The 18,112-nt window shown below is 42.0% G+C and overlaps 1 protein-coding gene across 2 annotated transcripts in view; it reads left to right on the forward strand.

The window, feature by feature from the left end:
• The window catches only part of nova2 (NOVA alternative splicing regulator 2), a 78,143-nt gene that overhangs the window by 8,315 nt on the left and 51,716 nt on the right, over positions 1-18,112 (forward strand). For both annotated transcript variants that reach the window (XM_030743528.1, XM_030743527.1), the window contains one exon: positions 10,334-10,477. In XM_030743528.1, the coding sequence (XP_030599388.1) occupies positions 10,334-10,477 (144 nt within the window). The remainder of the gene's footprint in view (positions 1-10,333; positions 10,478-18,112) is intronic.

Genomic DNA, 18,112 nt, shown 5'->3' on the forward strand with positions numbered 1-18,112 from the left:
ACTAACTCATAGTTTTTATTATGAATCTCCTGCAGTGGGTTTTACAGCAACACAAAAACAACAACAAAAAAGAGAGAAGATTTTTTTCCTTCAGTCAGCAACTGAAGACTGTAACAGACCCACATATTTTAGATCTTTCTATTATTTTTGTCGGTTATGTCAGAAAGACACCAATGCAGGGATTTACCAGCAAATATCATGCAGTGTTCCTGGTAAAGAGTAACATAACCTACTTTACCCAGTTTTAACTGTAAAATTTCAGCATTTCAGAACATCGCTGCGAGCATGTCGTTCCTGTAACTACAAATCTCTTAATTCTGAATCAGAACCAGGCGGCAGGTTTTCTGGATTTTCTCTGGTCAGGAGTGTTTTTGCATAAAACCCAAGACTGAATATGACAGAGTGTCAGGGGAATAGAGCATAACTGCCAGAAATGCCTGGACATAATTGACACACTAAAGCATCAGTGAAGAGGTGACTGTAGGTGTGCTTGTTTGAGTGAAGCATGTGATTAAAAGTAACAGAACCTGAGAAAGGGTTTGTGATCCTGCTACGCTGCCTCTGTAGGCCTGTGGACACCAGATCCTGGGATTTGAGCCCCCGATCCCCCAGTATGGAGAGCCTATTCTGGGCCTGGCGGGTCTGCAGGGGCCTTAGCAACAGAATGGACTGTTTACTCATCCAGATATGCCATCGTGATGAAGGATTTATTATTTATACATGCTGAGACTGGCCTTTCTTGACCCACAGAGACTTAAAGATGAACATTGCAGAGAAACATCTAAAAAAATTATATATATATATATATATGACAGACTTTATGGGAGTCTTGGGTTATCCACAGCTTGATTACATCACACAGAAAAAGATGCGAGTCTTTCATCAAAAACAGGAGATGTGTGCACTTCCTGTGTGTATTGTAACTAAACTGCAGCGTGAAAACAAAGACCCTCATCACAGCAACCAGCAGGGAACCCCGTAGTTACCCAGCTGCTCCACATCTACACAAACACACCCACATCTACACACACCATTACCTACTCTCTTCTTTAGTAGTCGGTGGTTTAAAGTTCTGATCCCTCCGTTTTCTAGTCCCAGTGTTTTAATTGGCTGTTTAAAACTGTATGTGTGTGTTTGCGGTTTGTGTTGAGGGAATCTTGTGGCTTCGTGTGAGCGCTGGAAGCTGAAGTCCGACATAAATGCTTTTGTACTGCAAAAATTAAAGGGATTATTAGCTCCTATTTAAGGCATGTATTGAGCTCGTTGCTGCTCAGCTGTTGTGTTGTGTACAGTTTACATAACACAACAGCTGAACAGGAATGAGTTATCAATGTGAATCAGGGCACTGGAGGAAAGTGTGCATGTTTTTAAAAATAACTTTAAGGCGTAAACTAAGTGGACGTCTGCAGCTCTGAGTTAGAGGCAGCTGTGAACGGTTTATTGAAGGAATGAAATTATAAATCTGTAAAGGAAGCCTGACCAGTGCACACGCCAATATTATCCATATTAGCCCATTATAGCAGTGCTGGAGTGTAGATGAGATGATCATCTGCTCATTGTTTCAGACGGCTCTGCTCAGTCACACCGCGGCTAAGTTAACCAAAACCTGGAGTTACTCGATGGTTTTCCTGGAATATCACTGAAATGGACATGTTCATATCCAGCTCCTGGACTCTTGTTTTACTATAGTTCACAGTTCAAAACGATACTTCAGCCCCAACATGAGACTGGAACAACAGGTGGGCGGAGCTGCGTACCTGAGATGACCATCAGTCTGATACTCTGTACACACTGAGCCTATTATTTGAATCTTCGCTTGTGTTTTATATGAACAGGAAACATTGTAAAAGTATATTTATGACAGGAAATAAGAAAAGCATAATAGACCCCTTTAATAATAATAAATAGTTACTGAGTCCCTCAGTGACTCCTGCACACTTTAAAACAAGAATATCTAGACAGGTGTTCAGATCACAACAACAGGCAGACGAGTTTGATGTCATTGTTTTCAGCGTGCGACAGGTTAAATTGATGCACTGAACAGACAAACGCTGAGGCACGAGCTTTGGATGGATTTTTGTAACCTGGTTCTCGAGCAGAACATCGTGTTGCTCCTGATTGTTGTTGACAAACGACAAACAGAAGCACGGAGTCAAACCTTCGCCCTCCCTCAGACCTGTGCACACCTGGACAGCTGCTGTTTGAGTGCCAAACTCACACCGCATTCAAATAAAGTTTCAGCTTATAAATGTTCCGTTTAATAGCTCACAGCTCCGTCTGTGACAACAAGGTCATCATGGTATCCTGAAGCGTATCCTTTTAGGAACCCCGCAGAGCCCCCCCTCCATACTTTCTGATAGATAAAACAGTAGGAACTAATCAGTAACAGTCACCACTGCTGTAATTATGGTGTTTATCCTGTTCTTATTTGGACTGAAAGTTTACATGCTCATTATGCTGTCAGCATGAAAGAGTCGCTGCACGGGGGGGGATTCTTCATTTCAAAAATTGCACAAAATAGTAGCAGAGAACAGTGATCTGACATCATGCAGCGACATTAGGTTTTTAAAGCGCCCCGACGCTGCCGCAAGCCGCAGCACGTTTGACTGCCGTGTTTTTGGGACGACCTCTGTGGAGACTCTGCCCTCTTTTACCATCATCAAAATTATTATATTGGTAACTTTCTAGAAACTGAACATTTTTCCCAAAGCATTATCTGAACCTTTTCAAATAAACAAACACCCACGAGCACCGCTGTTTAATTCGCTGAGCTTTGAGAGGGCGCAACGTGTGGGTGAGCTTTGTGTGACCTCTGCTGGGGTTCGAGGTTGACGTCGGCGGGTCAGGTACAGCCAGGAGAGCCTCCAGCTGCTCGTTATGGTTGAGCAGATGAGGAATATCACCTGTATCCCTGGGATGTGGAGTGACTCTGAAGGCTGCATCATTGGAGTTTGCAGCTGTGACAGGTGGAGAAATGAGCTTTTCCAAAACTGCAATGAGACTATAAGCAAACTGCTGTTTGTGTGCAGGGTCACACTGGACTGGGAAACACCAGGAGCGTCGTGGTTATCCCGCATTTGTGGTTTGCTTTTAGTTTTTAGCAGGGGGGTCATATTTAAACTGCTAATATGATTTTGTGACGTCTTGTATGACAGAACTTTTTCTCAGAGCAGAGTTCAGACACCACTGATGTGTCTTGGGTGTCTTCATGCTGCACATTAAGAGCTATGACTTTGAAATGAGAAAAAGCTTTAAAAAGATGCCGAAGGATGCATAGATAGCTTCTAAAGTTTTTGTGGATGTTTATGTGGTGGAGGCTTTAAAAAAGCACATAAAACTTGAGGAATGTTGGTACAACTCTTCCTGTAAACTATGGAGCAGCGTGGGAGGAGGAGGCAGGTAGTTCTGCACAGTTTTTATTTTTTCATATGAAGAAATTCACATTTTTGAAAATTGAGTCACAGCAGTTGTCAAACCTGATAAAACATTTTTTTCTCCATCTGTGTTACATAAGCCTGTTTACCAGTGAACACCGGAGCTCTGCGGTGCTTTTAATGATACAGTTCAACTGTATGTCATCAGCTTAGTGGGCAGGCTTGATAAACATGGACACTGAGTTTATATTATTATGACACATTGCTAGTGTGGAAAGCTGCTATTTAATAAATATAAGACATGAGAATATCTGTGAGCGAAATAACTGGTGATCAGTCTAAAATATTTATTTTTTCATTTTTTTGGTGGGTGTCCTGTTCTGTGCATATATAATTTTTTTTCTAATGCTTGCCATGGTAACAGGTACGAGCGTTACCGTGCAACAGATTCAAATGATGAAAACGAGGCACTCGTTACGTCCTCTTATACATGATGAGTCATGTTGCCAAGGTGTGTAGGCTTGTTTATGGGATGTCGGAAACTATCTTTTTGTTGAGGAGGTGTTTCTGAGTGTGTGCTTGGATCTGCTTTGTGTGTGTGTGTGTGTGTGTGTGTGTGTGTGTGTGTGTGCGCGCGCGCATATGTGTGTGTGTGTGTGGTTCATATTTACCAATTCCCTTGCCTTATTAATACAGGCTGGTTATAATTAGCCAGGCTCTATCTAAAGCAGGTCAGTCCAAGGCTTCGTAGTCAAAGTGGGTCACTGCAGCACGGAGAGGAGAGGAGAGGAGAGGAGAGGAGAGGAGAGGAGAGGAGGAGAGGAGAGGAGAGGAGAGGAGAGGAGAGGAGAGGAGAGGAGAGGAGAGGAGAGGAGAGGAGAGGAGAGGGCTAGGATTGTGAAAGAGACGAGCCAAGAAGATGCAAGAGGAAGGAAAGGATGAGGGGAAGAGGGAAAAGGAAGGATCACTGGAGGGGAGGAGGGAGAACAGAAAAAGTGAAGAGGAGGAAACAAAAGACAGTTTTAGGACACAACCATGTGACCTTTTCTCAAGCTCAAGATGGCACGAAAAACCTTACGTCATTGTTGTTGCTGTTTGCAGCTAATTACTGAGATTCCCAACAACAGAGTTTTGTTATTGAAATGAAAATATTAAGACAGACAACAGAAAGTAACGTGCTCGTGCTTAAAAACCTCCTTAAACTCACAACCAAAACACAACTGTGTTCAGTTCATGTTCAGCTTTAGCAGGCTGCAGAAGAAGCACTAATATTATGGAGATTAATCATTTTGCACTCACTAGTTGTGCACATGAGCTGTTAGGTTCTGACCTTTCAAACCACAGCCTGCCTGCAGAGCCACTTTTTTAAAGATTGGTGCATTAGGTAGAGAGAAGTGATGATAGATAAATAAATGTACAGTAGGACAGTAAAACCTGAGGAGATTAATGAGAAGACCATTACTGTGCAGGTATCTTCATGTTGGAGTTCTACAATATATTTGGTACAAAATGTAGCAAATAAATTCCCGAAAAATGTTTGATTGCTAGTAAACAGATTACACAGGAAGAGGTTAAACCTTATTGACTTTAATAATTTGGTTATTATTAACCAAAAGTGAGTAAACTGAGGTGAGCTTGGCTTTGCTCTCCGTTGCATCCATGTGCGAGCTGTCTGCAGTTTGTATTTCATCACTAGCAGAGCTGAGGAAGGGCAGGGGAGTTTCAGGTTTCCTGTCTGTGTGCTCATGCTTTGACTTGGCTGAACACTCAGAGATGAGAACAGAGCCCACCCAGTAACACTGCAATCGTTTTACAACCCAGACAGTTTGAAGCAGGACAAAAGGCTGAAAAACATAAAGAGACAACAAATTTAGTCTTTCAAAGAAAGTACACCGACTCCCAACAGACAAGTATGGAGTGTGAGCTGGAGTCAAGTAATCAGTTTTACAGCGAATGAGTAACTATAAATCAGACTATAAATCAGACTATAAATCAGACTCTTCGAAGTTGCTGCACAGGTGGATACAGTGTAACACAGGAGGCTGTTAAAATGTTCAGTGCAGTGTTTCCATAAGTGTGTGTGTGTGTGTGTGTGTGTGTGTGTGTGTGTGTGTGTGTGTGTGTGTGTGTGTGTGTGTGTGTGTGTGTGTGTGTGTGTGTGTGTGTGTGTGTGTGTGTGTGGCAATAAAGCATCATAGTTCAAGAAAACTGAGAAAGTGCATTGATGGAGAGGACAGGCAGAGTAACGTGTCACATGAAACTATAATGTTATTTTAGAACACTAAAATAACATTGTAGTTACAAGTACAGTGTTATACTGTCAGCTTGTGTTCTATACAGAACGGTAGCACATTTGTTGTTGGAGTACGCGCACTGTAAACCGCCATTATGAACTCGGCGGGGAACCTGATCTCGCCGCGTCCACGATGGAGTGTTTTTTGACTTCATCAGTGTTAACACAGATTTAAACTTTACAGTTTATAATGAGATTACAGTGCAGTCTGCAAATGGCTCCGAGCTGCAGTTATTCCACGTTCATGTGATATCGAGCGATGGCTATGATCAGCTTCAGAGTTGCAAATTATGCCAAAGCCAACACATAAATCATCATTATGAGCGAGAAACGTTCTAAATGATTTCTGACTTGACACTCACTAACACAGAGTGCCTGAAAAAGTCAGTCATCCTTTATAATTAGACCAATTTACGTCTTTATAAGCCTCGCTCAGTCCGGCCGCTCTGAGCCGTGAATATTTCCGTCTCTGCTGCTCGACCTAAATGTGGAATTATCCGAGTCCGGCTTGTGAGAGAAGAGGTCTGATCTAATTGTGCAAAATAAGTGAAAACACATGTGTGGGTGCCACATGGGTGTTAAAATCATTAGTTTGAGATTATGTAACATCACCTGTGATCTTGGAGGAAAGTTTGAGGCTCTGTTTGGCGTTCGACACTGGAATCCATCTGCTGTGATTAGTGTTTCTCTCGCTTTATTGCACCTGTTTAGAAAACTTCTTTATAATTGTTTGTGGTGTGCAGACCTCAGCAAGCTTCCAGCATGTTTCTGCTGAACGACTGTACATAATCAAACTGAGCAGGGGCTCGATCAGCTGTATAAACTGCCAACGCCTGTGGGGGTCTGTGGGGCATTTTACTAATTAAATGCTTTTATAGTCAGATGTCGCAGACGCCTCCTTTCTGCTGTTGTTTTGTGTTGTAGGGATTTAAAGGGAGTTAGAGCTATTAAAAGGCTTTTAATAAGAGTCAGACTAACTGCATGGGATAAAGTATCTATCTGGATGGATCCCATCATCAACGCTGGGCTCGCAGTATTTTAGGTGGATGTGCATGTTTGTACTTCAGTGTCTCCAGTTGTTCACCTGAGTGAAAGACAAAGAGTTGAGTTACGAGGTGCTGCACCCTGCGCCCCTAACAGTAATCCTATTTTAATCTGCCTCTGGAGGATATCTGTCCTGGATCATCAAATATGAAAAATGCTGTGAGGGAGGCAGCGTGGACACATCTGAATGAGGCGGTTTGGAGAGAAGAACAGTGGCTGTGGATTTGCAGCCTCATAAAGTTGATATTGAAGATTGAAAAATATGAGTATATAATCTGTTGATTGAAAGTATCGCTCTTAAATCTGTAATTCATTGTCCGTTTTATTTCCTTTCATGATTGTAATTACTGACAGAAGTAACTGATTTGAGTCATAGTTTAGACCTTATGGGTTTCAAAAACACATAAAAACTGCCTTTATTCATACTGGAGGCAGCTGGTAAATATCTGTGGGCTCTGAGATGACTGATGTTACTCCAATAACACAATAATAAATAAATTAAAAAATAGTTTTTGTGTCACAGTCTCTCTGCAGTTTGTTTAGATTAGCACTTTTTATATTTCACTGTTTTATTAGCCAATGAAAAGGAGACATTACTGTATAAAATGTGCAAAAGGTAATAAACAGGTTCCTGTAAAAGAATAAGTGTGTTGCATTAAGCCTTTATTACATAGGTGCAGTGCAGATAGGAAGGAAAGACCAAAAACAGGGAATGACTTTAGGGAAGTGTCCAGGCAAGAGATAAGCCAGGGCCTCCCTGCTGACGCGGTGTCTATCTATCTATTAGGGATGTTTCAGGCAAATAATTTAACAGTCGACTAAACAAGGGGAAAAAAATTAGACTAACCAAGTAGTCTAAAACCAAGAAACACTCAGATATAAAATAAATTTTTTTGCCTGTTTAATGGACAATGTCAAAAGCTGTCTAAACAAAGGCATTTGAAACCATTAATCGCGTTCTTCTATAATAAATCGCACTTTAAATGCTGCTTAACTGTGCGGCACCGAACATCGCGCATTATGAACACTGTGCATTATACTCCAAACAATGAAGAACGATGTTCACACATCATTGAATATGAGAAAATAACGAAAGCTTAATAATTAGGCTAACCAACTAGTACGTCTGGTACCGACTCTATCTATCTATCTATCTATCTATCTATCTATCTATCTATCTATCTATCTATCTATCTATCTATCTATCTATCTATCTATCTATCTATCTATCTATCTATCTATCTGTCTGTCTATCTATCTGTCTGTCTATCTATCTGTCTGTCTGTCTGTCTGTCTGTCTGTCTGTCTGTCTGTCTGTGCATCTGTGATATTTAAGAATTTAGTGCAGAGGCGAACAAAATTCTGTCACGGATACAAATTTTGCCGACTGTCAGGTTCGACATGAGCAACGTACGTTTAACATTGTAACGCAAACAACATTGCATTCACAGGGGATGATGACATGAACATAATATATACAAAAATCAAACAAATTGGCATTTATAATAAATGTTTTTCAAAAACATCATTATAGTGAGATATGATTAACTATTTGTTTAGAACTGTTTTTGGAAACATGGAATCTGAATTTGACAATTTCAGTGTAAAAAAAATTAATGTCCTATAGCTTCAAAAATAAAAATAAAAATTTGGGATGGATTTAAGCCGTTTATTAAGCCTAATGAAATTTACAAAATGACCCCCCTGGATTTTTGTAACCTTAATTCTTTGGGGGGCTAGTTTTGTCTCTCTGGCTGACCTACAGCATGTTGATCCTGTAGAAAAACAAGGCCCCGCCTCTTTGAGAGGAGGAACGGCGTGTTTGCGCGCTCTCGTTTTCTGCAGGCTGCAGTGAAAAGGTTGAAAGTTCAGGTCAGCACGTCGGCGAACGTATCCTCACTCTGAACCAGCACAAATCGATTAAGGTGTGCTTTGACCTTTTGGTTTATCCCCTTTCTCCTTTACTTTGTGATTTCTCACAAACCAAAAACATTAACTTGAAAATGTCAGACCTTATTACGTCAGTTCAGCACACCTGGAGCTGTAGGTTGTTTTCCATTCACATGCAAATCTAACATTTGTGTGACAGCAGACGGTCACCGTGGAGGCTTTTGGTGAAGTACATTTAAGCTTCATTTCACACTTTCCTTCAACAAACTGCAGAACACGCTCGTGCAGACTCACCTAGCTGCAGAAATCCAGTTGCAGCTTTGAATAATGATGGTGCTTATCAAATATTTATTAAAGAGCCAGAAATTAGAGCTTAGAGAGTTGCTCTGCAGATTTTAGCTGCTAAAAGAAAACACTGCCTCTCAAGACATAATCATTTATCATCGTTATTGGCACATTAGGCCAGATGTTAACAATCAGAGGCAGCTGTTAGCAGTACGGAAAGTTAGATAAATATGCTGATACTTTAAATCAATTACATTTCAAATTAAAAGCACAGGAGGAGGAATCAGGGTTAAGATGTTAAAACTAGCAGTATGACTGTGGGTAGGACTTAACGGTTGAAGCTTATGATTGATTATTTACACAAATCATTTAAAAAATAAAAATTAAAGATTGGACGAAACCAAAGCATCAGCCTGGAGACGGGACAACAACCTGAGGAGAAAATCGTGGCTAAATCTGGCTCTAAAAGCTGATTTGGTTGAAGCCCTTTAAAAAGGAAGGCTTGCTGTTCTGTTCTGTTGGAGGCCTCCTCCTTCTCCACCTTCAGGCTGCTGAGACAGATGCATTTTTCCAGAAAAGCTGAAAACAGTCAACCCACGGCTGGATGAAAGAGAAGACATCTTCTTTTCATATCCACAGTTTATACTGTATTCCTCAAAGCAGGTACAGCTCCACGTAAGCGGGGAAAAATATCGAAATAATAAAATATCTGGATGTGCGCCGGCCCGCTTTGTGTTTATTTATGCACATGTTAATCAGTGCATGTGTGTGACTGTGTGGTGCTATGTGTCCACAAGAGCATCGTTTGAATCTGATTAGCTTAAATAGTAAAACTGATGTGCAGCCCCCCCCCCATGCCAAGACGATGACGAGGACCAGATTCCTCGGGCCCAAGGCTGAAATTAGATCAGACCAATCTGGGGAGAGTGTTTAGAGGCTCGTGCGATTGGACAAACAGAGAATGGGGAGAGATAACTCTGGCAGGGAATCATCAGATTATAGAAATAATTAGTTGTCATGGATAACAGTCATCATTTGATGTGATCGGGTGGATTTATGCAGCTTCGGGAAGCCTTGGACGGCCGCTTAGGAGGGAGCCGGGGAGGGGGGATGAAAGACAAAGAATTCTGCTTTGGCGTCGCGATGCAGCGCCGACTCGCATCTGTTCTGTCAGACTGTGATTACTGACAAACACTTTCCTTCCACTTCACAGTTTACACACTACTGATGCACTGATTGTGAAATTCTGGGCCGACGGCGATGTTTGAAGTAACAATTTGGCCTGCAAGAAAAAATATCCACTCTAAAGGCACGCATGAGGGCAAAGGTTTAAATGCATACTGTAGCTTTTTCTAATATTCTTCTTTTTCAGCTTTGTATTTGTATTAAAAACAACATGAGCCGCAGTAGCTGTCTCTGACTTCCTGTTTCCTTTTTCCTGCTGCAGAGGAAGGCGAGTACTTCCTGAAGGTTTTGATTCCCAGCTATGCGGCGGGTTCAATCATCGGGAAAGGAGGTCAGACCATCGTCCAGCTGCAGAAAGAAACTGGCGCCACCATCAAATTGTCCAAATCCAAAGACTTCTACCCCGGTAAGACACCACAACCTCTGCTACCTATGGATGGATGCTGGAGTATGGAAAGCAATACTTACTTAAAAGTCAAGAATTCAAATTAATGACACAAACTGCTAAATATACCATTGTTTACAGTGTCTGAAATTCACCTTTGCAGTATGGTATCTGTTTCACTGAGATATGAAGATATTATGTTGAATACAAACTTGAAGCAAAAACCTTTCTTCACATGTTGGTCAAAGATCAATTAAAGCCAACAGCAACAGGAAAAGGTCACAATTCAAATGTATTTAAATGTATTTATTAAATCCTGACTGCTTTCATCATACATGCCAGAATAACTGAACTAGAAATTTAAGATATAGAACGCTGTTTAAGTCTTATAAGAAGGTGCTGATATGCTTGAAAAGCCACAGATGATGGATGGATAGATACAGAAATAAGAGTCAGTCAGACCAGTCACAGAACTGGAAAATGAAACATGGATGGATGGATCTACTTATCCATTTAGCCAGCTATCCTCACAAAAGAAATGAAGTATGCAGGGAGTGTGTCTAAGTGAATAGATGCATCAGTACAAAGTGTTGTGAGCCATTAAGGAATTTTATTATCTCAGCCATTTTCAGTCATCATCATTTTTATTATATTTAAACACATGGACTGTTGCTATAAGGTGACTGAGTATAGCTGCCTTCTGCTGGTTTCTGTGCACTGAAACTGAGTTAATTTGTGTCAGTGTTGTGAAACAGATTGTTCATATAAAGGAGCGTTCTCCCTTTGCTCGTGTGTTAATGGCTCTGAGTTCGTCTTGTCTGTGTTTTTAAATCCTCGGGGAGTGTGGGGCTTTTACTGGGTTAACCCCCCCCAACACACACACACACACACACACACACACACACACACACACACACACACACACACACAGACCCAGCCCACCAGAAATCAGGATTACAGGATCAGTGGTGAAATTGTATTTGTCTAAAGTCTTAATGCTGCACTGATGTGACATGTGGCCTGAGCAGTGTGTGTGTGTGTGTGTGTGTGTGTGTGTGTGTGTCCGCCTGCTTGTACTGTCCCGATCTGAGGTTTGGTTACTTGCACTTTGCTGTGTTTCCAGCATTGGGACTTCCTTGTGTACCACAGCTGTAGTAGGGAGAACGCATGAGGAGAATAAGGGCTATGCTGCTAGAACTTTGGCTAAGTTTTGGGGGGGGGGGTTGGCTAACACAGTGTTGTTAAACAGAAAAATCCAAAGAGTCCCATCTAATGCTCTAAATTACTTGACCAAGGCCACAAACCTTCTCTAACCCCAACCAAGCACTGAGAAACTGAGACACAATCATAAAACATTGCTTGTGCTTTGTTTGAAAGATCATTCTGAGTTGCTGATGATGAATATCCACTGAAATATAACATGCATGTGTCTTTCTGTGGTTTCACTCCGTTGCTGCCTGTACTTTGTATAACCTCAAAGCACGTGGAAAAACAGTGCTGGGTCAGGATTTAAGTGCCTTCATATGTGTCCAGTTTAGCTTTGAGCATCCAGCGAGGGTTTGGCAGGTATCAAAAAGGGGTGAAACGTATTTATATGACCCAAATTTACTACAACCATCTCTAAAATAATATTCACAGTCAGGGTTTTTGTAAGAAGCAAAATTAGAGCCAGAGATAAAATTGCTGTAGTCACATGCTTTCACTAAAGCGAGGCATCAGCAGTGACACTAAACACTCCCAGCAGCTTCCCAGAGCTGTTGCTGCAGCCGTGGACTCTCTGATGTCATCGCTAACCCAGAGCCAATCATAGCATGAAGTTTCTCATCACTGTGGTGTTCCCGTTGGTTTGTAGGGTTCAGATGGACTCCTGCAAAGAACAGAAACATTTTTAAGAATGAACATGTTTGTACAAAGAAGCCACCAAATGCACAGCGTGTTTATGGCAGCCTGTTTGCAGTTGTAGTTCTGGCCAGGACTCTCTTTCATTTTGAGAAAATAAAGCTTGGAATCAATAAAGCATAAAAATGAAAATAATAACTCCAAAAACCCAAAATCAAAACAGTGAGCTTTGTTGTAATCTTTTAAACTTCATTTAACAACAGAAGAATAAAATAAAGGCTGGATGGAGATCTGCAGATTTGCTTTTTACTTTGAAATAGATGAAGAAGGTTTTTGGCTGTGGGTGTCAGTATGATGCATTATGGAAATAACAGCCATCTACACTGTGAATAGTTGTCCTTGTAAAGCTTAATTTCACATCATCCTGTGCTCTGTCCAGCCCAGCTGCATTAACGCTCTTTTTTTCCCCCACTACTTTAAACTCCACTGCGGTTTCCAAGTATTTATTTGGTTTGAAATTCAGCTCTCATTCTTGTTGTCTTGGTGTGTTTGAATGTGTGTATCAGTTCAGTGTTTTCAGGGGTCGGCAAACAAGCCGCCGTTGTTTGACATCGGCACACGAGACTCCTGAAAGCTCTGCCAGCTTGAACAGATGCAAGGTGCAGGAGCCTCAAGATTTACGCGTGCAGGCGGATGCACATGCATGAATTCACATGCACTCGTACACAATATATGCACTCGGCATACTGTAAAAAAAACAACATTTACAGCCTTGTGCACAGAATGTGCATAAAAAAATCAAGAAAATATTTATAGACACACAGACACACACATACACACAGGCATGGTTTCTAATCTCCTGGGACAAAGCCAGTAAGAACTGGACAGAAAGAGGGGAGGAAGGGAGACAAGTGAGAGAGAGAAAAAGAAAGAAAGAGAGGGTTGTATGAGCCTCGGTCTGAAGGGGAGGAGAGGAGGACATGTGTGGATGTGTGCACGCGCACGCACCCTTCCTCTGCTCTGAAGGGGGCATCTGTATGCAAATGAGACACGGTTCTTCCTGGGTGACAAATCAAAAGGCCCACCTGCTGCAAGAGCCCGTGTGTGTGTGTGTGTGTGTGTGTGTGTGTGTGTGTGTGTGTGTGTGTGTGTGTGTGTGTGTGTGTGTGTGTGCTGGGAATAACAGAGCCTGTCTAATGAACAGAGTTGAGAGTTACTGCTGTGTCTTGGCCAAAGCATCTCATTCCTCTCCTCTCCCCCTTCAGAAGACATGGGTAGCTCTCCCCCCTCTCCTCCCCCCACATACGTGCACTCGTGTAGGGCACAGCACATGTTAGAGGTCACTGGGGAACTCGTTTCATTGTGCTGGAAAGCCATGAAAGAGCCATATAGAAAACTTTAAAGTTGCCATTGCAGCTTTCTTGTTTCACCCAAATTTTAAAATGTGTTATAGTTTCAGAATAAAAGCTGCTCATAGGTGTGCTCTTGTCTGGAGACTGTAAAGAAATAATAACAACCCAGTTAAAGTCATGTGAAGAATTGTGCCAGGGTCCCACAGAGTAAAGCTGCATCAAGCCAAACCCAGATTTGATCCAGGAACAAGAAAACTGCAGACACAAACAAATGTGAGTTTCTTTCCCAAATGCAATCATCAGTTTAAACTAAAATAAATCACCTCTGGCTCTTACAGAGACTTTTTTATCGTAAAGCTCTAACAATGTTTGGCAGCCAATGCGCTGCAAAAAAACACTGGGAGACATCTCAAGCAGGAGCGTGCAGATTAGAACTGCTGAAAGATGCCGTTAAGATAAAAACTTTTTTTTTTTTTTTTTTTTTTAATAATAATAATAATTTTTTTTTAATAAAAAAAAAAAAAAAAAAAAAAAAAAAGATAAAAACTTTAAAACCAAATTCCATTTTCACAGTAAATGGGTACATTTTTAAAATAAGCGCTGTACTTGACCTATGGGATAAATTCTGAATTTGCAGCAGCAAAGTTAATGTGACAAGAGACGAAGCAGCACCGAGACTCAAAAACACAACACGGCCTAAAAATAGAAAACAACACGAGCGGCAGAGACAACACAAAATCAGCCCAACAGGGTGCAGACGTGTGAGCTCAACAAGAACATAAATGCTCACATATACAAAGAGTCCTTCAAGTGTTTACTTCTTATTTAGAGGCTAAACTAAGGCTATGAATGATTAAAAAACTGGATGGAAGACGTTTGAAACACGTGACCTGAACTCGTTCTGCTCTCCTTTCCTCAGCCTGCGTTCCTCCACTCACACATTATACCCTCTGTCCTCCATCTCCTTCTCTCACTCCATCTCTCGGGCCTCCACCCCCCTTCTTTTGATTCACGTGTCCTTCGATCCAGCTTCATCTCACCCATCAGTCATCGCTCCGCTCCCCTCTGTCCCTCTTCCTTTGCTTCCTCTCCCTCCTTCCTCTTCCCCTCCTTCCCTCCCTTCATCCCATCTGGAGAATAATGCAGCAGCAGCACTTAAGCCGACGACCAATTAGTGAGGAGTAGCAGTACGGGAGGACGAGACAGGCCACCATTCATCCTCTCACACACACACACACACACACACACACACCCCCACACGCACAAAGTGCTCTATGCGACACACCATTCACTATTATGGCACAACAGATTTATTACATACCCGTACAGTACAAGGCAGTGCCGCTTCCAAATATAGCCCCTCTCAGTCTTGCTCGCTCTTTTTATTTGTGATTCTCTCTCTTTCTATTTCCTGAGTTAACTGAAAAATGAAGGATGCACGGCTGCTTTATGTTTTACTGTTTCTGCAAAAGTCAAATCAGCAAGAGAGCATTTAAAAGCAACTCTTTCCATTTACATGCTGTACAAACCAGCAGATAGGAATAGGAATCTCGGTCCAGACTAGCCAGTGGATTTCCACGCCCATTACAAGTGACATCTGTGGAGCTGGAAAAAAAGGGCGACTGGACCTTTTTTCACCTCTCACCTGGAAGGCTTCTTCGGTTCTCAACCACCTTTTAGTTTGAGAACTGAGGAAGCCTTCTGGAGGAGGGCAACTTAGACTCACATATGAACCTAGGCACACTAACTGCATGTCTTTGGACTGTGGGAGGATGCCGGAGGATGCCGGAGTACCCAGAGTACCCGGAGAACCCACGCAGACACAGGGAGAACATGCAAACTCCAGACAGGAAGGCCCGATGGTGAACCCAGGACCTTCCTGCTGGGAGGCAACAGTGCTAACCTAGTTAGGTGGCTTGAAAATACACTGCTACTGCATCATTGCTCACAACACTAAAAAGCCAAAAGGCTTCTTTGATATAGCAAGAAATATGTTATGAAAAGCATCAAATGTGACTTTATTAATGTAACTAGTGATAAATCAAATAAAATGCTGCAAAGAAAAGAGTAAACTCTCTCCTAATGGCAGTCATGCCTCAGATGAAACAGCTACACCTGTAGGTGGATGGGTTTGCCCAGAGAACAAACACAGCCGCTGCCGCTTTACATAAAATATTCATTCACAACACCTGTTTCATAATTAGAATCGACCCACTTCGTTCCTTCTCCTGTCCTCGGCGCTGAGATATTGACCTCTGGTCAGGCACAGAGACAAAGCCATGAAGACAAACTTAAAGGTTGAAGCGAGTTAGTATCGATGCCTTCGAAGCGCCCTTCTGTCTTTTTGCAGCGTCAGTGCTGTAGTTCAGTCTCACAGCCTTCAGCGTCTTACAGATGTGAACACCGATCAGAGCTTTATTAAAGTGATCTCGGAGCATCATAATGTGCAGCAGCTTTGAGAGGAGCAGCGTTAGTTTCAGTGGGTGGCCTGAACACAAAGGTTAAAAATGAGAGTGTCCTCTGGAGCAGCAAAGCAACAAATATCATGTTTAAAGCGAGCCAAAGCTTTCATCAAGGCTTATTTCTGAAGAATTCAATAAAGCTGAAAATGTATTTTTTACATGCATGTGGAACTGACTTTAAACCAAAGTAATTTTATTATTGTGCAGAGAGACGAGTCTTATTAACACAGTTCTTTCTGAGCTCAAAGGAACTGGAACCACATTTGTTTTAGGACTCGACTGCCAAAGCGGCTGACCTCAGCGGATGACAAACTACCAAAGCATCCAGCAAACGTGTCCGCTCTGAGATCATCGAACTCTGTAACACAGACTCGTTTCATCACAGCCGATACAGAAATTTGATTTATACCAAAGAAATATGACTTCACACAAACGTACCTTTCTCTGTCTCTGTGTGTTTGTTGACTGCGTATCTATTTGCACGGTACCCCTCCCGAAGCAGAACACGTTCCTGCTGCGGTGACTTCATTCCCACCTACGAGCCGCTTCACTGAGCCTGATCTAAACCGAACCTGAGTGTTAATGAGACGCCCTGAAGGACGCGGGCCGCATGTTTGGATCTGACTCACGTTCACACAGCTGCAGAGGAGCTGACGAGACCATTAGTTTCTCATTAGGTGCTGAGAAAACGCTGCAGCGACATGATGTCACATGTGAAAATGAATGGAGCCTGATTCTCAGCTGATTGTGGTCACACTGCAGCCTGTTCTGTCACAGTTATCCTCACTGAGACTGAAGAGCATAACAAGAAACTGGACTGATCTCAAACTCTTCTTCATTCACTTTCAGTCCATCAAACTCTGATGTCCTCATTTTCTGTGCCCCCCCCACAGTCTGTCTCCTCTGTCTGTCCTCTGCCTCAGCGTGCCACCATTTTAGAGCCAGTCTTTAATCCCACAGTAAGATTGTGGTTTTCAGTATTTAATAACCCCCATGCACACACACACACACACACACACACACACACACACACACACACACACACACACACACACACACACACAAAACTAGTACACATCTGTCACAGAAGGCCACATGAACTAACACAACACCTGCCACACAGTTGCAGACACACACATTTACACAGTGATACACATGCTGCATCAGTCTTTATCAACATTACTGATTTCAACACTCAAAGCCTCTTATGCAGCTCTAAGCTCTCAGACTGAGAGATAGAAAACTGCATTATTACACACACACACACACACACACACACACACGGCCAATTTTCCTGTTTGTTGGCTACTTCCCGTCTTAATTAAGCGACTTATTCATTAGAAATGTCTTCTGCTTATCGGTCATAACGAGATGATTTCCACCAAATTAGATTCTTACTTTGGTTCCATCTGAGTTTGTCAGATTACTGGAACATGGACGGCAGTCTGCAGGCGTCACAGCTGATCTGAGCTCAGCCTGATTTAAACCTGTCAGGGTTCTGGCTTCATTCAGAAGAACTTACATCCTGAACCCACTGACTGCACACCAGAATGACCCATTTGGGGAGAAAACTGGCACATTTACATCATAATCACATCAATTAGAGATAATCTCACCATTATCCAAATGCATTATTGCTACAGGCTGCATGCATTGTTCCAGTATTTTGTTTAATTGAATTATAGTTTAGTTTAAAGAGAAATTGTTAAGAGCGCGTCCATCACAAGTTCACATGCTGAAATATTTCACTTTTCGTCCAATAACCAAAATATTTGCAAATCATAGAAAAGCAGCAAGCGTTCATATAACACAATAAATGAATGTCAGTAAATATTTATGAATAAATACATATTTGCAGTCAATTTGTTGGTGCATAATGTGCCAAAGTGGATTTCCTAATAACCTTTCCAATAAAAATCCCCATTAAGCGATGGCTGAGCGCCTGTGTGTGGAAGGAATGAGCTGAGGTTGAAGAAACACTGACAGCGCCGACGTTTGTCTGC

This window comes from Archocentrus centrarchus, chromosome 13 (assembly GCF_007364275.1).
Source record: "Archocentrus centrarchus isolate MPI-CPG fArcCen1 chromosome 13, fArcCen1, whole genome shotgun sequence".
Taxonomy (NCBI): Eukaryota; Metazoa; Chordata; class Actinopteri; order Cichliformes; family Cichlidae; genus Archocentrus; species Archocentrus centrarchus.